This window comes from Phoxinus phoxinus (assembly GCF_949152265.1).
Source record: "Phoxinus phoxinus genome assembly, chromosome: 23".
NCBI classification, from domain to species: domain Eukaryota; kingdom Metazoa; phylum Chordata; class Actinopteri; order Cypriniformes; family Leuciscidae; genus Phoxinus; species Phoxinus phoxinus.
In genome coordinates, this window is record NC_136898.1 from 18,804,528 (window position 1) to 18,826,606 (window position 22,079).

General features: G+C 36.5%; 2 protein-coding genes across 2 annotated transcripts in view; both read left to right on the forward strand.

The window, feature by feature from the left end:
- The first annotated feature begins 8,416 nt into the window (after positions 1 to 8,416).
- rnf208 (ring finger protein 208) overlaps positions 8,417 to 22,079 on the forward strand; it is a 31,208-nt gene continuing 17,545 nt past the window's right edge. Inside the window, exon 1 of the mRNA XM_079598823.1 lies at positions 8,417 to 9,090. The gene's annotated coding sequence lies outside the window, so the exon portion shown is untranslated. The remainder of the gene's footprint in view (positions 9,091 to 22,079) is intronic.
- On the forward strand, positions 17,347 to 18,447 carry LOC306991457 (putative nuclease HARBI1; the record flags this gene model as incomplete). The annotated part of the gene is made up of 1 exon (XM_079599311.1): positions 17,347 to 18,447. The coding sequence occupies one exon, from the start codon at positions 17,347 to 17,349 to the stop codon at positions 18,445 to 18,447; it is 1,101 nt and encodes a 366-aa protein (XP_079455437.1).

A 22,079-nucleotide genomic window follows, 5' to 3' on the forward strand; every position in this document is an offset into this window, starting at 1 on the left:
CAAGACCAAAACTAATCATTCATGTAATCATGTCCTTGTTTTTTTTTTTGTCAAATCATTCTTAGCTGCTACGGTATCTGATTTAACACATGCCCGGCAGTCTTTACTGTACATTTAACAATGTTTACTTGTTCAAAACCGCACGTTCTTCCTTTATATCTTTGACATAATACAAAGTAACAGTTTCAACTAATAATACGAAGTTCTAGTCCACTCTGTTGTATGTTTCCTGTAAAGTCTTCTGATACATTATGATCAAATCATTGCAACGTCTTTTTCAGTGCCATTTTTAAGCTGTCTCTTATCTACCAAACTACAAAAATAAGTTTTATAAAGGGTCTTACTATTTGGTAAGATTTGATTTTATTGTAAGTTAAAATATATATATATATATATATTTGTCAGGGAGAAGGTAATATATTTTATTTAATATTAATATTGTTGCCGTGGTGAATACTCTGTAATATATTAATTTAATGTTTTCTGTCTTCATTGTAATAAAAATTAATGAATTTTAGTGCTTATGTGTTTATTGAGATGCACAGTAAGAAGCCAGAATCGTGTTCAGACTTGCCGAAATTACCACTGAAAACAATTATATAAACTTCTAAGCGTATACGTTATGTGAGCAGACTCATTCAAAGGCCTGAGCACCAGAGGAAAGTTAATATTTAATTTTCATGAAGATTCTATCGATCCATCTGAAACCAAAGTCCAGGACCATTGTGGTTTCCTTCAGCACCTCAAGACACAATGAGTGATCTATTAGTGTGATTCAGTGATACATTTCCCTGAAGAAGATAAAGGAAACGTTCATTTGGAGGACGAGTTTCACATTATAGACATTTGAAATTGTAGAATGTAATTCATGTCATCTGTTCACCATTTCAATACATCTGAAAATGTAGTTATAACATTTTATAAATGTAAAGCTGAGTATATATTTATAAGTCTGAAAATATAAATTTAACTACATAACTACATATAACTGAATTTAATCAGCAAATGTAAATTCTGATTTGTGACATTGTGACAAATGCTATTATTAACATTAGTTAACTGTAGGCTATTAGTTAACATGAACTAACACACTTATATCGCCTTTATTAGTTAATATCAACATATACTAATACATTATTAAAATTAAAAGTTGTATATGTTAACAGACAGTGATCTAACAATGAATAGCAGAAAATATATTAACTTTAACATTAACAAAGATTAATAAATACTTTGACGAATGTATTGCTCATTTATATATATATATATATATATATACACTTTTTATACTGTGTATGTCTGAAATCTGAATATATAAATAGGATTTTTTTTAATTTTACATATTAAGTAAGAAAATAAAGTCAATACTCATATATAAATTTTTTAACAGTAACAGTAAATGCAACTACTATGATAACCTTATTGGTTAAAATGACAACAGCACATACACTCAATGCATTTAATACAGTTCTCAACTAATTTGATGTGTTCATAACTGTCATTTATTTTATATATGTATGCTAATTACGTGTGTGTTTGGCTTTCATTTTTAATTGATAATTTGTTGCAGATCATATTTAATTGATCAACTGTTGTTTTCATATTAATTTGGCACAACCTAACTACATCTATTTTACATTTGAAATGGATTTTGTGATCAACCACTCTTGGCCTCAGCTCAGGGGCATGGGAAGTGGGGGTAGGATTGTAAATGCCACGCAAATTTTTGTTCATTTACATATTTATTTATTTAAAGCATTTCATTTATTTGTAATGAATACTTCAAGTGGGCTATTTAAAAAGTGTTGGGACTATTTATATGTTAAATTATGTTTAATTAATAAATTAATTAATATTGTGTGTGCGTAGAAAGAATTCGTCTGCAGCCGCTATTTTTTTTAAATAATCGTCCGCATCCGCTCTAACGTTACTCCTGAGCGCTAGTACACCGTCAGTGTTGTGTAAGGTAGGCAATGCACTATACTAGGCAGTTTTTTTGTGTGTGTGTTAATTTCTATTTCCTGTCGCTGTGCATGCTCTTTCAGTGTAGGCCTAAAGTTACATGACTTATGTAAAGGCTTCATTTATGTAACGTTACCGTAGACGGGTCCGTTGCATAACGATTGAAAGCAGTATCACTAAATATCACAAATGTGATGTAGCCTACAATCAAGTTCGGGTGTGTGTAATGCGTATGCTGTTTAAAGTTGTGTTCTCACCGATATGCTTGTTGTGATTCGCGGAGTTTTGACGAGTTTTATCCACCTTATTCCTGACGACCTTATTGTGTATGTTATGTTATTCCTTATTGTGTATGCTATGTTATTCCAAACGGTTATCGTTTATTGTTTTCTTATTTCTGAAGTGTTAGGCGAACCCTGTCTAAACGCTCGGTCACATTGCGTTTTGAATTATAGGTGACACTTCCGTTTTGGGGAACTTCCGTTAAAAAAGCTGAAACGAATAATTTCAAATCATAAGGTTGCCCTACTACAAAAAAAGCTGATAATGTTCCTTTTAATGTTCGATAGTTGAAGGGTGAGTAGATGAATGTCATCGCATTGTGACACTTTTTTTTAACGTATTGCATTCATAGAGCGAGCCTTTCACTGATTGTTTAGCCTACAGCTTAACGGAAGTTACACCCATAATTTGCGCAAAGCGTCATGGGGCGTAGGAATAAGGTGGATAGACTTGTTATTGTTTCTTATTCAAAAGTAAAAAAATAATAATAGCACCCCCAACCTAAAACATCTTCCCGCGCCCCTGCCTCAGCTTTATGGCCTCTGACATGATTCGTACGTCATGTAACTTTACTTGTAGTAAATATGAGAGAGCCAATGCAGGATTAGCCTACTCCAGAAACACAAATTATAATAATAATAATAATAATAATACATTTATTTTATTTGGCGCCTTTCTGGGCACTCAAGGTCGCCTTACAAGTAGGTAAATTAAAACATTATAAAGAGATGCCTCTGAGGATTACAAGGCGTTCACCCAAAAATATATTTTTTTATCTGTAATTACTCACCCTCATGTTGTTCCAACACCGTATGACTTTCATTCATCTTCGGAACACAAATTAAGATATTTTTTGATGAAATCTGAGAGCTGGCTCGCTCATTCATAGGCTGCTAGGTAATTGCATCTGCCGGCCCAGAAAAGTTAGTAAAGACATCGTTAAAATGGTCCAAGTTACTACAGTGGCTCAACCTTAAGTTTATCAAGCGACTAGAATACTTTTTGTGCGCAAAAAAAAAAAAACTGCTTTATTCAACTATTCATTTTCATCTGTGTGGGCCTCTGACATGAGTTCAGGAGAGCATCACGACGCATGCGCATTCTGCGCATGACTTTAACTAGAATCTCTGCAGTTATTTCAATTTATTGAAAGGATAGCCCCTTGAGATGTAACATCTTTTCAAGGGGGTCCTAAAAACACAAACAGAATAATAATACAACACAAAACACAACAATCTTACAAAACAAACATACTCTACAAATTTACAAAACAAAATAAATGCTCAACCTGCCCCCCACACCCACAAACCACAGTAGAAATACAAAAACTCTGCTGTTTTTCTACAGTTTGATGCCATACATTAATTTACAGTTGAATACCGTTAAATTACGCTTCACTCTATTTTTATTTTATTTTACACATGAACCCTTTTATCCCCATGCACAGTAAAATCTTCAGTTTTAAAAAAAACGCTTGTGTGTCCAAACTACAGAGTGTTAGGCCTAGTCCACACGTACACGTTTAAAAAATGTTTTGCATCCACATGAAAACGCAAAAACTTGCTATGAAGCGTTGTCAAGAGCATTCCAAACCAACAGGTGGCGATACAACCCTAACCGTAAAGCCATATTGGCCAATCAGAAGCCTGGAAAAAAGGTTATGTAAAGCTAGGTAAAGGTAATGTCAAAAGCCAAAATCTCCAGTTTCACCATCTACTACATGACAACACTGCAACCAGAGTTTCTAGTTTCTAAGAATCTTCAACCTGGCAGGAGTTTTCAAAAATGTTCTGTTTCAGTGACCGGATACTGTGTTTACGTGTGGACGAACGGCCAAACCTTATAGAAAAAGCTGCGGTTTTGAAAATACTTGTGTTGCGTGGACAGGGCCTTAGAGCAACACTGAAGCAGTGTTGAAGTTAATGTAAAATTCAGCGATTAATTAATTGTTGATTGAGCATTAGTGATGAACACCTGATGTTAACAAGCAGAATCCCTGAAGGACAGAGGAACACTGTAAAAAATTGCGCTGTAAACATAACAGTAATCTACTGGCAGCTGTGATTGCCAGCAATGTACTGTTAATTGACAGATATCTACCGTTAATTTACTGCTCTCATTTTTTACAGCATGTTACTGTAAAAATATCATGGAAGGTAACTCATATAATTTGGGAAACCGATTGCTTTAAACAGTTCAATTTAAAAACGAGTATTCATCCTGATAGTACCGTGAACTTCATTTGAGTCAACTGAAAAGGAATATCTCCTAATATAAAACAGCAAACATCTAATGTGTAATAGTGAATTAATTAAAAAAATTATTTAACTAAAATCTTTGCAGATCATTTTTAGCAAACAATATCACACATGTATGTGCTATTAGCAACTACACAGTTCCTGCTTTTAAATAAAGCAACGGGCAGCATAACATTAGTATTACTCTGCTCATCTTTGACTGAAGCACAGGCTCTACTCTCCAGCACAATGGTGACCCACAAAACTAATTAATTATTCTAACAGATCTCTCCTGTATCATCTTGTGCAAAAACACATAAACACTTCTGTTTAATATTTACTCTCCTTTTTAGTTATTGACTTCACATAACTTTTTTCTATGAACTGTCACTAATATTTCAGTGAAATTAACTTCTTTCGTTCAGTAAATCTGACACTTACGTTTTACAGTATATTACTGTTTTTCCTTGATTTTACGGTAATCTACTGGCAGCTGTGGTTGCCAGTAAAATGCTGTTTTTCTACAGTTCTATGTCATAAATTAATTTACAATTGATTACCGTTAAATTACGCTTCACTCTCTTTTTCTTTTTTATTGGACACATTTAACCCTTTTAACTCCACTGCAAAATCTTGAGTGAACACTTGTGTGTCCACACTACAAAGTGTTGGAGTAACACTGAGGCCTTGTCCACACGAACACGGGTCCACACGGAAACGCAGTATCAGGTCACTGAAACCGAACATTTTTGAAAACCCCTGCCAGGGTGAGGATTTTCAGAAACGCCGGTTGTATTGTTGTCGTGTAGACAGTAAAACCAGAGTTTTTGCCTTGCGACGTCAAAGTGTGCGCCGTTATCCGCTGTGTTTGACGTCAGATTGTGCGCCGCTGACGGCTTCTGATTGGCCAACGTGGCTTTACGGTTAGGGTTATATCGCCGCCTGCTAGTGTGGAATGCTCTTGATGGCGCTTGATAGCGTGTTTTTGCGTTTTCATGTAGACGGAGATTTTTTCAAAAACGCAGGAGGAAAAACTCTGGTTATAAAAATACCCGTGTCCGTGTGGACATGGCCTGAGGCAGTGTTGAAGTTAATGATATAATTCAGTGATGAATTAACTGATGATTGAGCATTAGTGATGAACACCTGCTGTTAACAAGCAGAATCACTGAAGGACAGAGGAACAAAAAGAAGATAAAAAAGTGAAACAGAAGAACTACAACTGACTTCAGTCACAGAAGATATTAAATCTCTCAAGATCTCAGCAGAGAAGGATTAAACAACTCCAAAAAAATAGCATTACCAGCTTCACTTATTATTAACCAGATTGACTTTATTTGTTTTTCATACGTCTACAGAAATTACTATTGAGAATTAACAGAGGTTTAGATGTTGCTTTGTTTAATTTGACGTTACCATTTTGGAGATCAGTGTTTGCTTTAGTTGGGCTCCTGACCCTTGACTTTAACACTACATTTTCATAGGCTTTTATAGCTGTTTGTTTTTTAGACACATTTGATGTGGCAGAAACAAAGCCAACAAAAATTAGATCAGTTCTTGCTAGTTATGTCTGTGTGTGTCTGGCTGTTATTGAAGTTCATGATGTTACAAGCACAAACTGTTTTTAAAATCCTACATAGTTTCTGTTTGTCAAAACCCCAATAGATTCTCATTCTGTAGAATTATAATCAAACATACAAAACATCACCCTTATACACATTAGACACTGAATGATATCAGAGAAATCAGATGATGACCGTGACCATTAACAAACAGCCACTGTTATCTAATCCCATTTAGTTTCAGTTTCCTTACCATACAAATCTTAAACTAAATCAGCTACATCAGCTAAAGAAAAACAAATGTTCAAAAGTTAAGGGTCAAGAGCCCAACTGAAGCAATCACTGATCGTCATCATGGTAACATCAAATAAAACTATAAAATTAATGACATCTAAACCTCTGTCAATTTTTATTTTTTTTCCAACTGCTTACACACAAAATCTTTTCATGTCACACGATTTTTGAAACCTCTCACACCAAATCTCCCAAACCATAAGCCATTTCTCAGCCTCTGACTTTTTCAAAACACTACACACAATTCTCTACCTAAAACACAAAAATCAATCAAGAAGTGACTTGCTTTCCCTTTCTAAACACAACCAATCAAAATGCTACACTTATTCACCAGGCCACACACTCCTCACATGTGCAAACACTACCGGTAATTGCTTAACGGATCACTAACCAATCACTGCTTTACTGTAGTATAGGCCTATAAATAGGTCAAAGGTCAGATTACCTGTTTTGAACAATGGATGCCAACAATGGACAGAGACCCCACACACATAATTGTGTTCTTTACTGTATTCTAAAGAATATACTTTTGGTTTACATGTTTATGGTTGTGTTGTATGCTACTGTATACAACAGTAATGTTTGGCCTAATACATATTTTCTGTGTCTACATTGCATTGGTGTTTACAGTGTACTTGTTACCCCTCTGAAGAGATGTGAGGCATTTTGCATTTTGTGTGTGCAGTTTTGGGAATTGTGTGTAGAGTTTTGAAAAAAGGTGACAGTTTTAAAAACGTGTGTAAGCAGTTGGAAAAAACTGTAAATCAAATCAGAATAATGGTAATAGTGTGCAACACAATGTACACATGCATCAACTGCGAGGGCTTTAGGGACCTTTTCAAGTAATCAGGTTACAGTAATAGCGATGAAAATGTTTTTTCCCTCAAGATGACAAGTAAAAGGCAACCTAGCATTTGTGGGAATGTTACCTGCACCTTATATGGTAAATAAAGCACAAGTGTGTGTGTGTGTGTGTGTGTGTGTGTGTGCGTGCGTGTGTGTGTGTGTGTGTGTGTGTGTGTGTGTGTGTGTGTGTGCGTGCGTGCGTGCGTGCGTGCGTGCGTGCGTGTGTGTGTGTGTGTGTGTGTGTGTGTGTGTGTGTGTGTGTGTGTGTGTGTAAAGATGAATGGTCTGCAGAAACATTGGACTGCATGACCAGTGCTGTGCTGCAGGGGGAGCACGGCTAGCTTGAGCTGCTCTCTGCTACAGCTGCCAGAAAGAGCTTGTATGAGGGGGATGTTTTTATTGTTTGAAACCATGTACACATTCCCTTAAACTACACATTTCTGTGTGCAACTCATTAGATATAAATGAAACCTCGAAATGTGCAGCTTTATGAGGCAAATTATTCACGTGTTTCACCTTGTGGATGCTAAAAAAATATTATAGACTCACTGAAGGACCCATGTTATATCTAAAGACCATAGACTGAGGAATGAGACTATTTTGACCCAGCACGCCCTAGCAACCACCTAGCAACCACCCAGAGCACCCTAGCAACTTACGACATTAATGTGGCGTGTTTTGCACCACATGTTGTGTAGACACAAAATCTCGTGGATGATGTTTGTGTATGCTCATACATACATGATTCCCCTCTTACTGCTGTGGATTATCTGTAGGGCAGCACAAGGACATGTGTTAAGATAAAACTGATGAAAATCTCAGTCTGTTATATAACACAATCCCCCAGTCCCAACATCCCCCATGTTATTCCAGCTCCACACAGATAAATAATGCACTACTGCAAACCTACTCTTCAAACATCTTACATCTGTACGTTTGCGCACCACTTTTAATGAAATATTATGAGCTAACTATCAGCCTTTCATTGTCATAATTTGTATTGTATGTTTTTGTATTGCATCTCAACACAAATGCTCTATGACCGCGTGTGTGTAGTTGCATCTGTACCCTGTTTGAGGCAGAGAGTCAGAGTAAAACAAAGAGATGGATGGAGACTGAGAGAAAGAGAGCTTGCAAAGGGAGGGGGGATGAGTTGGGGTCTCTGATTGGCTGTTGTTTTTTTTCTGGTGAAAACGTGATCCAGCCTGCAGAGGCACTGCAGCAGAGAAAGATAGAGAAAGAGAGGGAGTCTGTGAGGAGGAAGAGTCGAGATACTCACAGAAACAGAGGCAAAGCATGCACTTGTGAGTCAGAGAGTGTGTGTGCGGGTGTGTATGAGTGTTTGTAAGAGAGAGAGAGAGAGAGAGAAAGAGAGAGAGAGACAGGGAAAGACATATGGCTCCACTGAAAGATATTGCAGAGAAATAGCATATAAGTGAGAATTCCCAATAAGAAGAGGACGGACAGAGCGTGAGAACTTTAAAAAGGAGGAGAGCGGACGCAGAGAGCCACGAATCCTCTTACACAACTGCTGACTGGGTGAATGAATGAATGAGTGAGTGAAGGACCAGGACCATCACTGGACAAAAAGAGCCCATCGTGGACAAGAAGAACAGAACGGTGCTTTGTGACGCATCTGACATCTCGTCCTCCATCTTTCCCGTCCTACTCCCTTCCATCCATCCTTCTTGGAGACAGGCAGACAAGTCTTTCCTCCGTCCTCTCGCATGCAACAGGAGCATCGGATGCGATTGGCTGCTCAGAGGGACGAGGTAGCCTGAGACCGCAGCTGAATCACAGGAACTTTGTGTCCCCATGTGAGAAAGACGTTAAGGTCCTGTGAATTGACCACACCACTCCAAATCCAGAGACTCACCACTAAATACGCACTAGAGACAACTATACAGGTAAGCATGCTTAAAAAGGCTGTATTATTCTAGTATGCTTAAATGAGTTTGAACCTTTGCATGAGAGCATATAATTGTAAATGTTATTTAAATGTTGTACATTGTAAAACAAGAATGTGCAGTTTTTCCTTGAGGTATTTCTACCTTATACCTACAAATTCAACAACATAAAAATATATTGGCCTAATATTGGTGCAACCTAATAGATCCAGGTTAAAACATTAAAACATACATTTGACTTTAATTTAATTATTGACACTATATACGTATACTATATATACAAATTAAATATCTTATTAAATATGTATATGATAGTATACATATTTAACATTACATTTTTTAGATGTTATAGGTTTATGAAAGTATAATAATATCATATTATAATAAATATATAATCTACAAAGTATATATACAGTACATATGTGTGTAAATGTTAAATATTGTATTGTAATTCATAAATAATAAAAAAATATGCATATATATTATTATTAGATTCATATACATAATTTAGTAATCGATATTAATCTAAAAATCACATTGACAAATACAGAACAAAACTTCTGAACACCTTAAATATATTTTTGAGTGCAAAGATTATAAAGGTGTAGGTGTTCAGTAGTCTTGTTCTTTATTTGTCAATGGGATTTTTTGTTGTTGTTGTAGCATGTGGGTTTGTGCATCTCTGTGCATTTGTGTGTTACACTAGTGTGTTATATTTCTGCATTTCTGAGTCCCACATCCTCATGCAGGACTTGCACTTCAGTTCTTGTTCTTGTGTGGCCGTATTGACCGTGTTGTGGAATAGGGCAGGTTGCAATTCACGATTGCATGCACACATAAACACAGATTCCATCAATGACTCACATTATCCGAGTGGGCATCGGATCACATGGGACTACTACACACCGACACACATACTAACCAATATGTGTGGTTAAGACAGAGGAGGACCTGTGCTTGAGAGCATTAGTGTGTATGTGTGTGTGTGTTGCATGCACGGGCGCTGCAGTCGGTGTGCTGCGTATGCTGCTCTGGTTGCATAACCGCCGCTGCTGGCACACCCCTCCCACGACACTGCACTAAAAACTGCTAACACAGATGCACACACTCCCAGAATACTAATAAGCACCAAAAAACTCAACCAAACACCCAGAAGTCCCTGTCTGCTTCCTGGAGTGTAGATTCAGCCCCGTCACAATGAAGATTCAGCAATCGATACTGTCCGTCAATATCTCAAAAGAGGAAAGCAGGAATCTGTCTGTGCACCTGAGGTCATGCCAGAATCAGCTGAAAATAATGGCTTTTATTGATAAATGCAACATTGGTGCTTATTGTTGGTGTCACCATTTAGTGATGGCGGCAAATCAAATACTCGAAGATTCTTGTTTGATATTAAGATTGATTACGATTTCTGATTGTCTTCAAGAATAAATTGGACAATAGACATTTTAGCAGTCTATCCTATTATAGTTTTATCGCATTAGGATTGCTTCCAAAATATCATTAGCTTTTGATGTGGATGTGTTGACATATTGTTTATTTTGCATAGTTACAGTATGTAGAAAAATCCATGTTATTGTGGTAAGAAAATTTCAGTTTAATCATTAGCCAATGTTTTGCGATGATTAAGATTCGCTTAATAGCTTGTTTGTCACTCTGCTAATGCTAACCTTTCGAAGCTAATTGGTTGTATTGTACGCTGTTTTCTCACGATCGGCCAATTTCTAACATTGTTAGTAATGATATTTGCGACATGTCCAGACCAGGTGATCTGTCAACAGAGGTTAAGGGAACAAACAGACTCCCCTGAATGAACTGTGGGTAAAATGGCTGATGGCTGCTCTGAATGACAGCCACTGAATTATTAAACAGTTCCTCCTCCACGCTACAACTAGCATGACCTGCGTTCTCTACAGCAGCTCGGCACACACAAAACAGCCATTTCATTGAAGATGCACACGTAGTCTGGCAAAAACGTGATAATCTTACAGTGCTAGAAAAACCAACACCCGTCCATATTTTCATCTTCCAGAATCATCACATGGCTTCATCTGCTCCGTCTTGATCTGATGTTTGCAACATGATTTCTCAAAGAAAACGGCTTGTTCTTGTAGATTTATAATACAGCCAAAAGACTCCATTAAATGCTATTGTGATCTCATTAGTATATTAGGTAAACTTTGGTTCTAACACATTTTCATATGTAGAGTATTTGACAGCATTTAAAACATGCATGAATTGTTGCACACCCTTTTATTATATATTAATTTTAAGGTACCAAGTTATGTTTTAATATATACACATTATCTACCAACATGTTTCTAACAATTACAAAGCAGAACATTTACAGTATTATTCTTTGATTAGCTGTAATAACCTGAAGTTCAGACAGGATTCATAAAGGGGTTGCAGCCCTTAACAAATATGGAATATAATCACATATTCATATAATCCAATCATCATATTCTGTATTCTTATTTCTAAGATAACAGGTAAGGATAGACCTCACTGATGTAACTTCAGACATGGTCTCTGCAAGCTTTTGTAAACCGTTCTCGCATTCTCAATCATGGTTTTTTCCAACTCATTTAAAGTATTTAAATCTCAATCCAAGAATTTTGCGATAAATTTAATGACCAGGACCAGACAAACATTTGTGAAGTTTTTTTTTTTTTTTTTTTTAAGTATGCTAGAAAGATTTTAAATTTAGTTTCTTACAACTTCCAAAATATCGTACTGGTGATTCCTGTGATCCCATTGGCGGATTTTGGAACCAATGGTATTTTACCACCACGTTTTGAACACTGAAAAAAAAAAAACAATTAGTCAAATTTACTTAATTTTTCTTTGGCATGTTTTTGCACAAATGTATATTTATATATAATTAAACTCTACTTAGCTAAGTTAAGTGACAGTAATAAAGAAAATAAGTTATATTTACTTAGCTAGTGAAAGATTGAGTAATTTCTGATTTGTTGTAAAATTCCTTTGTAATAAATTTCACTCAGACATTATAACATTGAATCACACCACACTTTTTAAGTGTTTATTTTATCTAGAAATATTGAAGTATTTATACAATAGATATACATTTTACAAGTCATGTGTTAAGGCAGAGACCACAATACTTGGTAGACAATACAAAATGACGGTAACATTTGATGGATCGTTTTTGTGTTTGAATGTGTCATTTTGAGTAGAAAATTAACTCCAAATGTCACAAAATGTCAAGTTACTAAACCTAACAACAAAAGCAATGATAAAACAGTGTAAATACAGCGAGGAAAAAGTGAACAATCAACCTCATTAATTATTCAAGGCCCAGTGCATGATGGGAACACCAGTATCAGAAAAGTTGAGTAATTTCACTTCATTTTATAACATTGCTTCTTAGGCTTTCATTTCTACACGGTTGAATTGAACACTAATATAGAATTTACTCCATTTTTCCATGAAAAAGCTTATCCATGTAAATTACATAGTTTTTTTTCTGTAGTATACTTCACCACAAAATAATTTTTATCAGTGAACAATAATAGTAAATCAATTGCATTATCTTTTTAACAAATATAATAAATTTAGGATCAGACAGGATTCATTAAGGGGTTGCAAGCCCTTAACAAATATGGAATATAATCACATATTCATAAAATCCAATCATCATATTCTGTAATCTTATTTCTAAGATAACAGGTAAGGATAGACCTCACTGATGTGAATGTAAATGGTCTCTGGAAGCTTTTGTAAACCGTTCTCGCATTCTCAATCATGGTTGTTTCCAACTCATTTAAAGTATTTAAATCTCTATCCAAGAATTTTGCGATAAATTTTATGATTTAATGACCAGGAGCAGACAAACATTTGTGAAGGTTTATGTTTTATTTTTAAGTATGCTAGAAAGATTTTAAATTTAGTTTCTTACAACTTCCAAAATAGCATACTGGTGATTGCTGTGATCCCATTGGAGGATTTTGGAACCCATGGTATTTTTGCTATTTATTTGTGGATATTACTGCACACCTATAAAATAAATATAGCATTGCACATTTTTTTTAATTCTATCACCAGATTTTCAACAACTAAACTTTTTTTTTTTTTTTTTAACGAATAGAATAACCTCAAGATCAGACAGGATTCATAAAGGGGTTGCAGCCCTTAACAAACATGGAATATAATCACATTTTCATAAAACCCAATCATCATTTCCTGTAATCTTTTTTCTAAGAAAACAGGTAAGGATAGACCTCACTGATGTGACTTTTGGAAATGATCTCTGAAAAGTGTTGTAAACCGTTCTCGCATTCTCAATCATGGTTGTTTCCAACTCATTAAAGTATTTAAACATCAAGTCACGAGTTTTGCGCTAAATTTAATGACCGGGACCAGACAAACATTTAGGAAGTTTTTTTTTTCTTTTTTCTTTAAGTAAGCTAGAGAGAGTTTAAATTCAGTTTCTTACAACTTCAATAGCGTACTGGTGATGCATGTGATCCCATTGGTGGATCTAGGAACCAATGTATCTTTGCTATTTCATTTGTGTATAATACAGCACAACTATAAAATAAATTTAACATTGCATATTTTGTTATATTCTACCACCTTATCTTCAACTAATAGCTAATTCGCAACATTTTCATAATATCACAACCTCAGGATCAGACAGGATTCATAAAGGGGTTGCAGGCCCTTAACAAATATGGAACAAAATCACATATTCATATAATCCAATCATCATATTCTGTATTCTTATTTCTAAGAAAACAGGTAAGGATAGACCTCACTGATGTAATTTGAGACATGGTCTCTGAAAGCTTTTGTAAACCGTTCTCGCATTCTCAATCATGGTTGTTTCCAACTCATTTAAAGTAGCCTAGCCTATGTAAATCTCAAGCCAAGAATTTTGCGATAAATTTAATGACCAGGGGTGCGTTTCCCGTAGGCCTACAACTATAGCTCGCTGCTTAACTACCATAGTACGACGCAGCGTCGGAGAAATCGACTAGTCACGACTGTTTCCTGAAACCGTATGTCGCAAAGTATCGTTCAACCACTGACGTCTCGCACGTGGTGGACTAATAACTTATTTTAATGAATCTGTTAGAGATAGAATTAACGCTAGATTTTGTCATATAAGTTACAGACATGGCATGTGGAGGCCATTTCTATTTTTTCTCAGTTATTTTGCTTTATTACCAGATTCAAAATTTGGCTCGTTCTTACCTCGTAGAGCACGTTCGCACATGCGCAGACTTCAAAAAATGTGCTATTTATATCTCTTGACAAACTATAAGACGTAAATTACATTTGTATGTATTCTAAATAAATGACAAGTGACGGACTGTGAAGCAAATCAGCTTACTTATTTAGTTATAAATAAGGATTTATTTGAACTGAAACTGTGCTTACAGCTGTCGTTTCAACCACACAAGTAGGTTACTGTTTGCGAACGTTCGTTGGAACGATGGTTTCGGAAAACACCAAATCGTTGAACTATGCTAACGACGGAACTTGCGACCATAGTTGGCTAACGATGCTTTCGGGAAACGCACCCCAGGACCAGACAAACATTTGTGATGTTTTTTTTAATGTTTTTTTAAGTATGCTAGAGAGATTTTAAATGTAGTTTCTTACAACTTCCAAAATAGCCTACTGATGATTCCTGTGATCCCATTGGTGGATTTTGGAACCCATGGTATTTTTGCTATTTATGTGTGTATAAAATTGCTGTTTGTTTGCGAACGTTCGTTGGAACGATGGTTTCGGGGAAACACCGCTGATAACGACGGAACCTTGCGACCATAGTTGCCTAACGATGCTTTTGGGAAACGCACCCCAGGGGTGCGTTTCCCGTACAACGACGCAACTCGCTGGTTTAACTATCATAGTAAGATGCATCTTTAAAGAAATCAACTAGCTAGTCACTACTGTTTCCCGAAACCATGGTACCTGTGTCGCAGATCCATGGTTTGAACCACATTGTTGGAGCATTCATTATGACGTTCTTCTTCTTCTTCTTTGATCTAATGGCGGACTGGTGCTATGAGCACATATCGCCACCTGCTGTAAATTTGGTTCTTTTCTCTTTTCGACTGCGCTTTCTTAGTGACGATGTGGAGTAATTACGTTAACAATTCAACATTCTTACTTTGCACAATAAAATACATATATAAACACAATGTTATCTTCTCTGATCCCAAAATCTATAACTATTAATTTCACAAATGTATTAATTTCTTATTGAATATTGATAGATCAGCACAATTAAAATGAAAATAAATGATGGGTTTGAAAAACACTGTGATTGTTATACTATTGTGGACACCTGTTGCATATTTTGCTTAAGATAATTAGCCTACCTATTTAAGTCCCCTTGCCATACAGCTATGTGTTCATATGACCTGTCTGAAAATGACGCGAAAACCACAATTTTCAAAAAATGAAGTTACAGTTCTTTTGGAGGAAGTGGAGTCTAATAAAATCCAGCTATTTTCAAAGCTGAAAAATTGTGTAACGAATGCTGATAAAAAAAAATCCTGGGCAGAAATCACCCAAAAAATAAATGCAGCTGGCTATGGTTATGAGCGAAGCCCAGAAGAAGTCAGAAAAAAGTGGACGGACTTCGCAAGTGTGACCAAACGGAGGGCTGCAGCACGTAGAAGGGAAGCAAAGAAGACTGGTGGGGGTATCAACTCCGTTCCTCCTCTGACTGCAGAGGAAGAGAAAGTTTTGGCCATCCTAGGACCTGAGGCATTGGAAGGGATCCCTGGAGGCATAGATGCATGTGCGTCAACTAGGCCTTTGAATTCAAAGTTGAGCCCTGGAACATCAGGCTCCCTCCACCCTGGCCCTGAAACATCAGGCTCCCTCCACCCTGGCCCTGAAACATCAGGCTCCCTCCACCCTGGCCCTGAAACATCAGGCCCCCTCCACCCTGGCCCTGAAACATCAGGCTCCCTCCACCCTGGCCCTGGAACATCAGGCCCCCTCCACCCTGGCCCTGAAACATCTGCAATGAGTCCTGGTCTTGGGCTATTGCTCCCTTCTCCTGACTCCCCTCAGTCTGAGGCCTCCTCATGTGCTGGGCAACGTCGTTCTGGCATTCCAGAAAACCAGCCATTAATCTCCCGCCAAAGGAGAAACAGGGGACGTTGTGGCTGCAGTGAGAAGCTGCTTCAGTCGGAGAAGAAGAAATTATCTGAACTCCAGGGAATCAGAAGAGAACTGAGAGCCATGAAGGAGCAGCAAGGCCAACATCATCAGGAGGTTATGGCCTATAGGAGGGCTAAATTGGAACTCCTGCAACAACAAGCCAGCAAGCCCTCTTTAACTATGTTTCTACCAACTGACAGTAAGTGAAAATTGTATTTACTCAGTATGGAAAGTCAAATCATGTGTGGCTGACAGCCATGTAATCTGTTTTTCCTTTTTTTTTCAGATCCACAGATGTAACCCTCTGTTTTTTTCTGTTTTTTCTACATTGTTGGCCATCATGCCTCTCAAATCCAACCCCTCGTCCTTGTCGTGGGAGGTGGAAACATGTGGTTCTGGCAAATGGGGCTCTGGTGAAGCTGTGTGGTGTATGGCATTCAATTTGTTGAACTGAAATACACATAAATAAATACAATTATGGCAAATATACTCTTTTGTAATATGTATTTCAAGTGCTTTTCTAATACACTGGGCATTCAGTTTAATATGAGGAAAAGAGCATACTATTGTAACTTGACTCAAAGTAGTATATTAATGCCATATAAAAATGCAGGCATTACTGCGTGAAGCTGAAGCATGTTTACCATGCCATGTCATCCTTTATTAAATACCTGAATAATGTGACCAAGCCTGATAATGAAACAAATGGAATGGAACTTTTATTTTGAAGTGGTGAGCCACCATCACAAACCATAAATTAAATGAGAATTTTGTTAATTCACAACATTAATATCATCAATGACAATATAAGCCAAACATAACACAAAACACTCTTAAGTACTTAGACCATTCTTAAGAGAAGAATGAAAAATATGAAATGACAGAATGACAGCCTATTTTAAAACAAATCAACATATACAATATATTAATGTTGTACCTTATTACTATAACACATCAAAGATGTTAATAATTAATTGTAGTAATGAAATTAATTAAATTAATTTAGAATGATTATTAGCTAAGGTGTTTCTATTAACTCTGGTGCATCAAAAACAGGTGTACTAATGCCTCTCCTAATAAAACAGTGTGTGTTTCAAGTGCTCAACAATGGCAGCTTTACAAAGATTCTTACAGCTGGAGCACAGAAGGCGACTGAGAAGTCAATCAGTTTATATAAATGCCCACATAAGGACAAATTTTACCCCTCTTGACTCACTATCTGATGATGCAATTTTAAGAAAATTCCGTCTTCCAAGGACCAAGATCCTTGAATTATTTCAGATAGTGAAACCACACCTTCAGAGGGCAACAAGAAGAAACTACGCCTTAAGTCCAGAGGTGCAGTTGTTAGCTACACTGCGTTATTTTGCTGTTGGAAGTTTTATGGAGGTGGTGGGTGATGGCCTGGGGCTCAGCAAGTCTTCAGTCAGCAAAACTGTGACAACAGTAACACCTTTGCTGTTACAGCTGATGAAAAGCATCCTGGTTTTCCCCAAAACTCCTGAGGAAATACAGCTGGCCAATCAGCAATTCTATGATATTGACAACATCCCCAGAGTGATTGGCATCATTGATGGCACCCTAATCCCAGTATTAAGCCCTAAGGTAAATGAGCCCTTGTACATTTGCAGGAAGGGCTATCCAGCCATTAATGTTCAAGTAGTGTGTGATCACCAGGGAATGTTCACTGACATTGTGGCAAAATGGCCAGGAAGCACACATGACTCTTTTGCATGGGCCAATTCTGCAATTTGCCAAATGGCTGAAGAAGGTGGCTTTGGTGATAGCTGGCTCCTGGGAGACAGTGGATATCCTCTTCGCCCCTACCTCTTGACACCTGTGCAGCATCCAGCCACCATTGCAGAGGAAAGGTTTAATCAGGCCCATGGAAGGACACGCTCTATAGTGGAGAGGACTATAGGACTGTGGAAACAACGTTTTCGCTGCATCAGCAAGTCCAGTGGTGGCCTGAAGCTAAACCCCACCAAAAGCTGTTCTGTTATTGTGGTTACTGCAATTCTCCACAACATTGCAGTTAGGGAAAATGTCCAGCTTCCTGAGGAGGAAGTTGGTGCCGTTGGAGCTGATGGTGAGGAAGATGCTGTTTCTGATGATGATGATGATCCTTTGAACCCACATCAAGGCAGAATGCATCCTGCAGGAGCAGAAGTCAGAGAACTTTTAATTCAGAATATGTTTGGATGGTAGACTTTTATTTTACAGTTTGGATAGGCTACTGTGTTTCATTTAATCTGACATAACTTGTGTTAATAAATAATGTTTATTTGCCTATGTTTCCCCCCAGCAGACTTCACTTACTTTTGCAAACAATAAATAGGCTATGTATTTGTTTCTTATAACGCCATGAGAATATTAGCCTATAGGCTACTACACAAAACTGTTTATTTGTAAAAAAAAAAAAAAACTTCATTCATTGACTATATATAAAAAAAATACAGTTTTTTCAGTGTGTAATATTTGAAATAGCCTATGGTAACGTATGTAAAACCTACGTTTCCTTAGCGCTAAGCACTGCATATGTTGCGTACGTGTAGGCTACATAGGCTACAGATACAATTTAATATTTAAGGGTAAACCCCTAAAAGTATTTTAGTAAAATATTGTTATATGACAATTTGTCTTTGGGAATTTTTTTAACAAAGCTACTCACTTGCACACTCACCGTTTCTTCGCACAAACGAAACCAAGGCTGCGTCCCAACCGGCATAAATAATCCTTTCGGAGGGCACTTCGAAGGGAGAATAATGCGATCGTCACGCTATTATATCGTTTAAAATAATTTGTAATAAAGAAAGCAAATTGTGTAAAACCTGAGCACCTCGACTTTAAGTCATCCAAATCACTTAAAGTGGATGGTGAAAGCTTCGAAAGAAATAGGCTATAGGGTCGATAGCTCTGAATAGAACACATCCCAGCTGCTGCGAAATCAATGACGTCGACACTACAAACTAACAAGGAACGATGCTTCTAACCACAGGTCAAGAGCTGTCGTTCCAACCACACAAGTTTGCGATGCAGTTTGCGAATGTTCGTTTGAACTATGGTTTCGGGAAACACCGAATCGTTGGACTATGTTAGTAACGACGGAAATTGCGACCAAAGTTGGCCAACGATGCTTTCGGGAAACGCACCCCAGCATAGTTCAACGATTTGGTGTTTCCCGAAACCATCGTTCCAACGAACGTTCACAAACAACATGGGGAACTGTGTGGTTGGCGTGAAGTTAAGATAGCAAACATGGGTTGTAGACTGAATAAAGTCTTATCATTAGCAAAATAAGTAAGCTGACGTTAACAGTGTGATACTTGTTTATACATACAACTGTAATTTACGTATTTTAGTTTGTCAAGAGATGTGCACCGTTTTTGAAGACTGCGCATGTGCGAACGTGCTCTACGATGTAAGAACGAGCCAAATATTGAGTCTGGTAATAAAGCAAAATAACTGCGAAAAATTTGAAATGGTCTTCTCTTCACATGCCATGTCTGTAACTTGTATGACAATATCTAGCGTTAATTCTATCTCAAACAGATTAATTCAAATAAGTTATTAGTCCACCACGTGCGAAACGTCATAAACTAACGTGGATGAACGATACTTTGCAACAAAAGGTTTCGGGAAACAGTCTCGTGACTACTAGCCTACTAGTTGATTTCTCCAACGATGCATCGTATGGTAGGCTAGTTAAGCAGTGAGCTATATAGTTGTACGGGAAACGCACCCTAGGACTAGACAAACATTTAGGAAGTTTTTTAATTTATTTTTTTAAGTAAACTAGAGAGAGTTTAAATTCAGTTTCTTACAACTTCCAATATAGCGTAAGCGTAGGCTACTGGTGATGTGATCCCATTGGTGGATTTTGAAACCAATGTTATTTTCACTATTTATTTGTGTATAAAATTGTGTAACTATAAAATTGCACATTGCACAAATCCATAAAATACTATTGTATAAGAACACCTAAAATGTGTGTTCTTTATAAAGGGCACCTATTATGACATTTAAAATGTTCCTAATGTTGTTTAGGGAGTCCCCAACAACAGTTTTAAGTGCATGCAATGTCAAAAAACACTTTTGTTTTCGTATAATATGCATTTATTTTTTACCTGATTTGCTCACCGACTCCCAAATGATTCGTTCAACGACTCATTTTTCCAAACCCCGCCTTTGCGCGACGCTAATCTGCATTGATTGGTCAGATGACCCAGCAGTGTTTACAGAGATAATACTTATTGTTTAACACGGAGTACAATGATGCTTTTATCAATTAAATCGTGTTATAATAATGATTATAGTCCACTGCTTTGTAGTTTGTAGTAAAAAACTAAAAATAAGATAAAGAATTTAATGTTATGTTAGCGTGCATAGCCCAGAGTTCATATTGTAAAAGCACAATCAGTCTTTGTTTGCATTAGCCCGATGCATAAACATAACGTTTTTACAAAAAAAAAAAAAATGCAGTTAGGCCTACGAGGTATTATTCTATTCTTTAAGACAACTCCGAAAACAACGACAAACACATATCTCAATACAATTGCCATTGAAGACCTAGAAGCTAAACGGTGCTTACACAACAAACAAAATTATAATTAAGCATGCTACATAAAACATAAAAGCAACAATTATTAATAACACTTACAGGTTCAGGTTGTGATACGGAGGAGGAAGCTGATGCAAATACACTTAGAAAGGAACCTTCCTTCAATATCAGCCGGCTCGCGAATCCAAATTTGATTGCATTTAAAAAGCAATCGTCTTCAAAATGGCGCGAACAAAGCACAAGGCTCGGACTATACTTCTGTGGTATAGTTGTATATATGAATTGTAGCCACTTAGTCTTCAAATGCTCCTCCTTGGGCAGATGAAAAAAGTTGGCTTTTGAGTCGCACTTCAGAACACAGCGTCTCGTCGCCATGATATTAAATTACTAATCTACAAATGTTCATATAAATGTTTCTAGCAGAAATTATCAGTAACAAACTTTAAGAGTCTATGAAGCAGCAAAGTTCAATTCCATTACAAGATATGAAAATATTTCTAATAATATTCATAACAAGCTTCTGCTTCGTCCCGCTCCTTTTCGAACATATTGTAATTATTGTTATACAGTAATACTTTATAGATATTGTTTTTTTCTTTCTGTATGTTCCAACTTATTGTATTTTTATATTTTATTTTATTCGAAATAAAACAAAAAATAAATAAAGAATAAATAGAATAGAATACCAATACCAAAACACCTAAAATCAGTAAATTACAGATATAACATTGACAGTTTTTTTTTTTTTTTTTTTTTTTGCATTTCATATTTGTTCAGGTTAATAACATAGAAAGAGTGTAAATGACTTAACGGTAACTTGTATTTAAAATATTTATAATTCATACAATTCTCTGATTTTATTTGTATAGCGCTTGTATATCTAAATACCTTCGTGACATTTAGTAGATTAGAGTTGGACGATAATAGTTTTAACATTTTACTTGACTTTATAGTGGGCCTATATTTCATGTTACGTTTAATGTATAAATTCATTTTAAAATATATTGGCATTTTTAAAATATTAAATGTAATTTAATAATTATAAGGCCTTTAAAAAGATCTTTCTGACGACCAGTCAACTCTGATTTCATTAACTGATAAATGCACATAACTGTGTTTGCATTTAAGATGCTGTCAATTGTTGATATTGTGTTTCAAAATCATGCACCTTATGTCCAAACATGAATGAGATTTCCCCGTGACTGTACGAGTGAGATTTGCTTTGGCCGTAAGGGCAGGGCTCAGGACAGGCTTTGAGAGACAGAGGTGAACAGCTGAT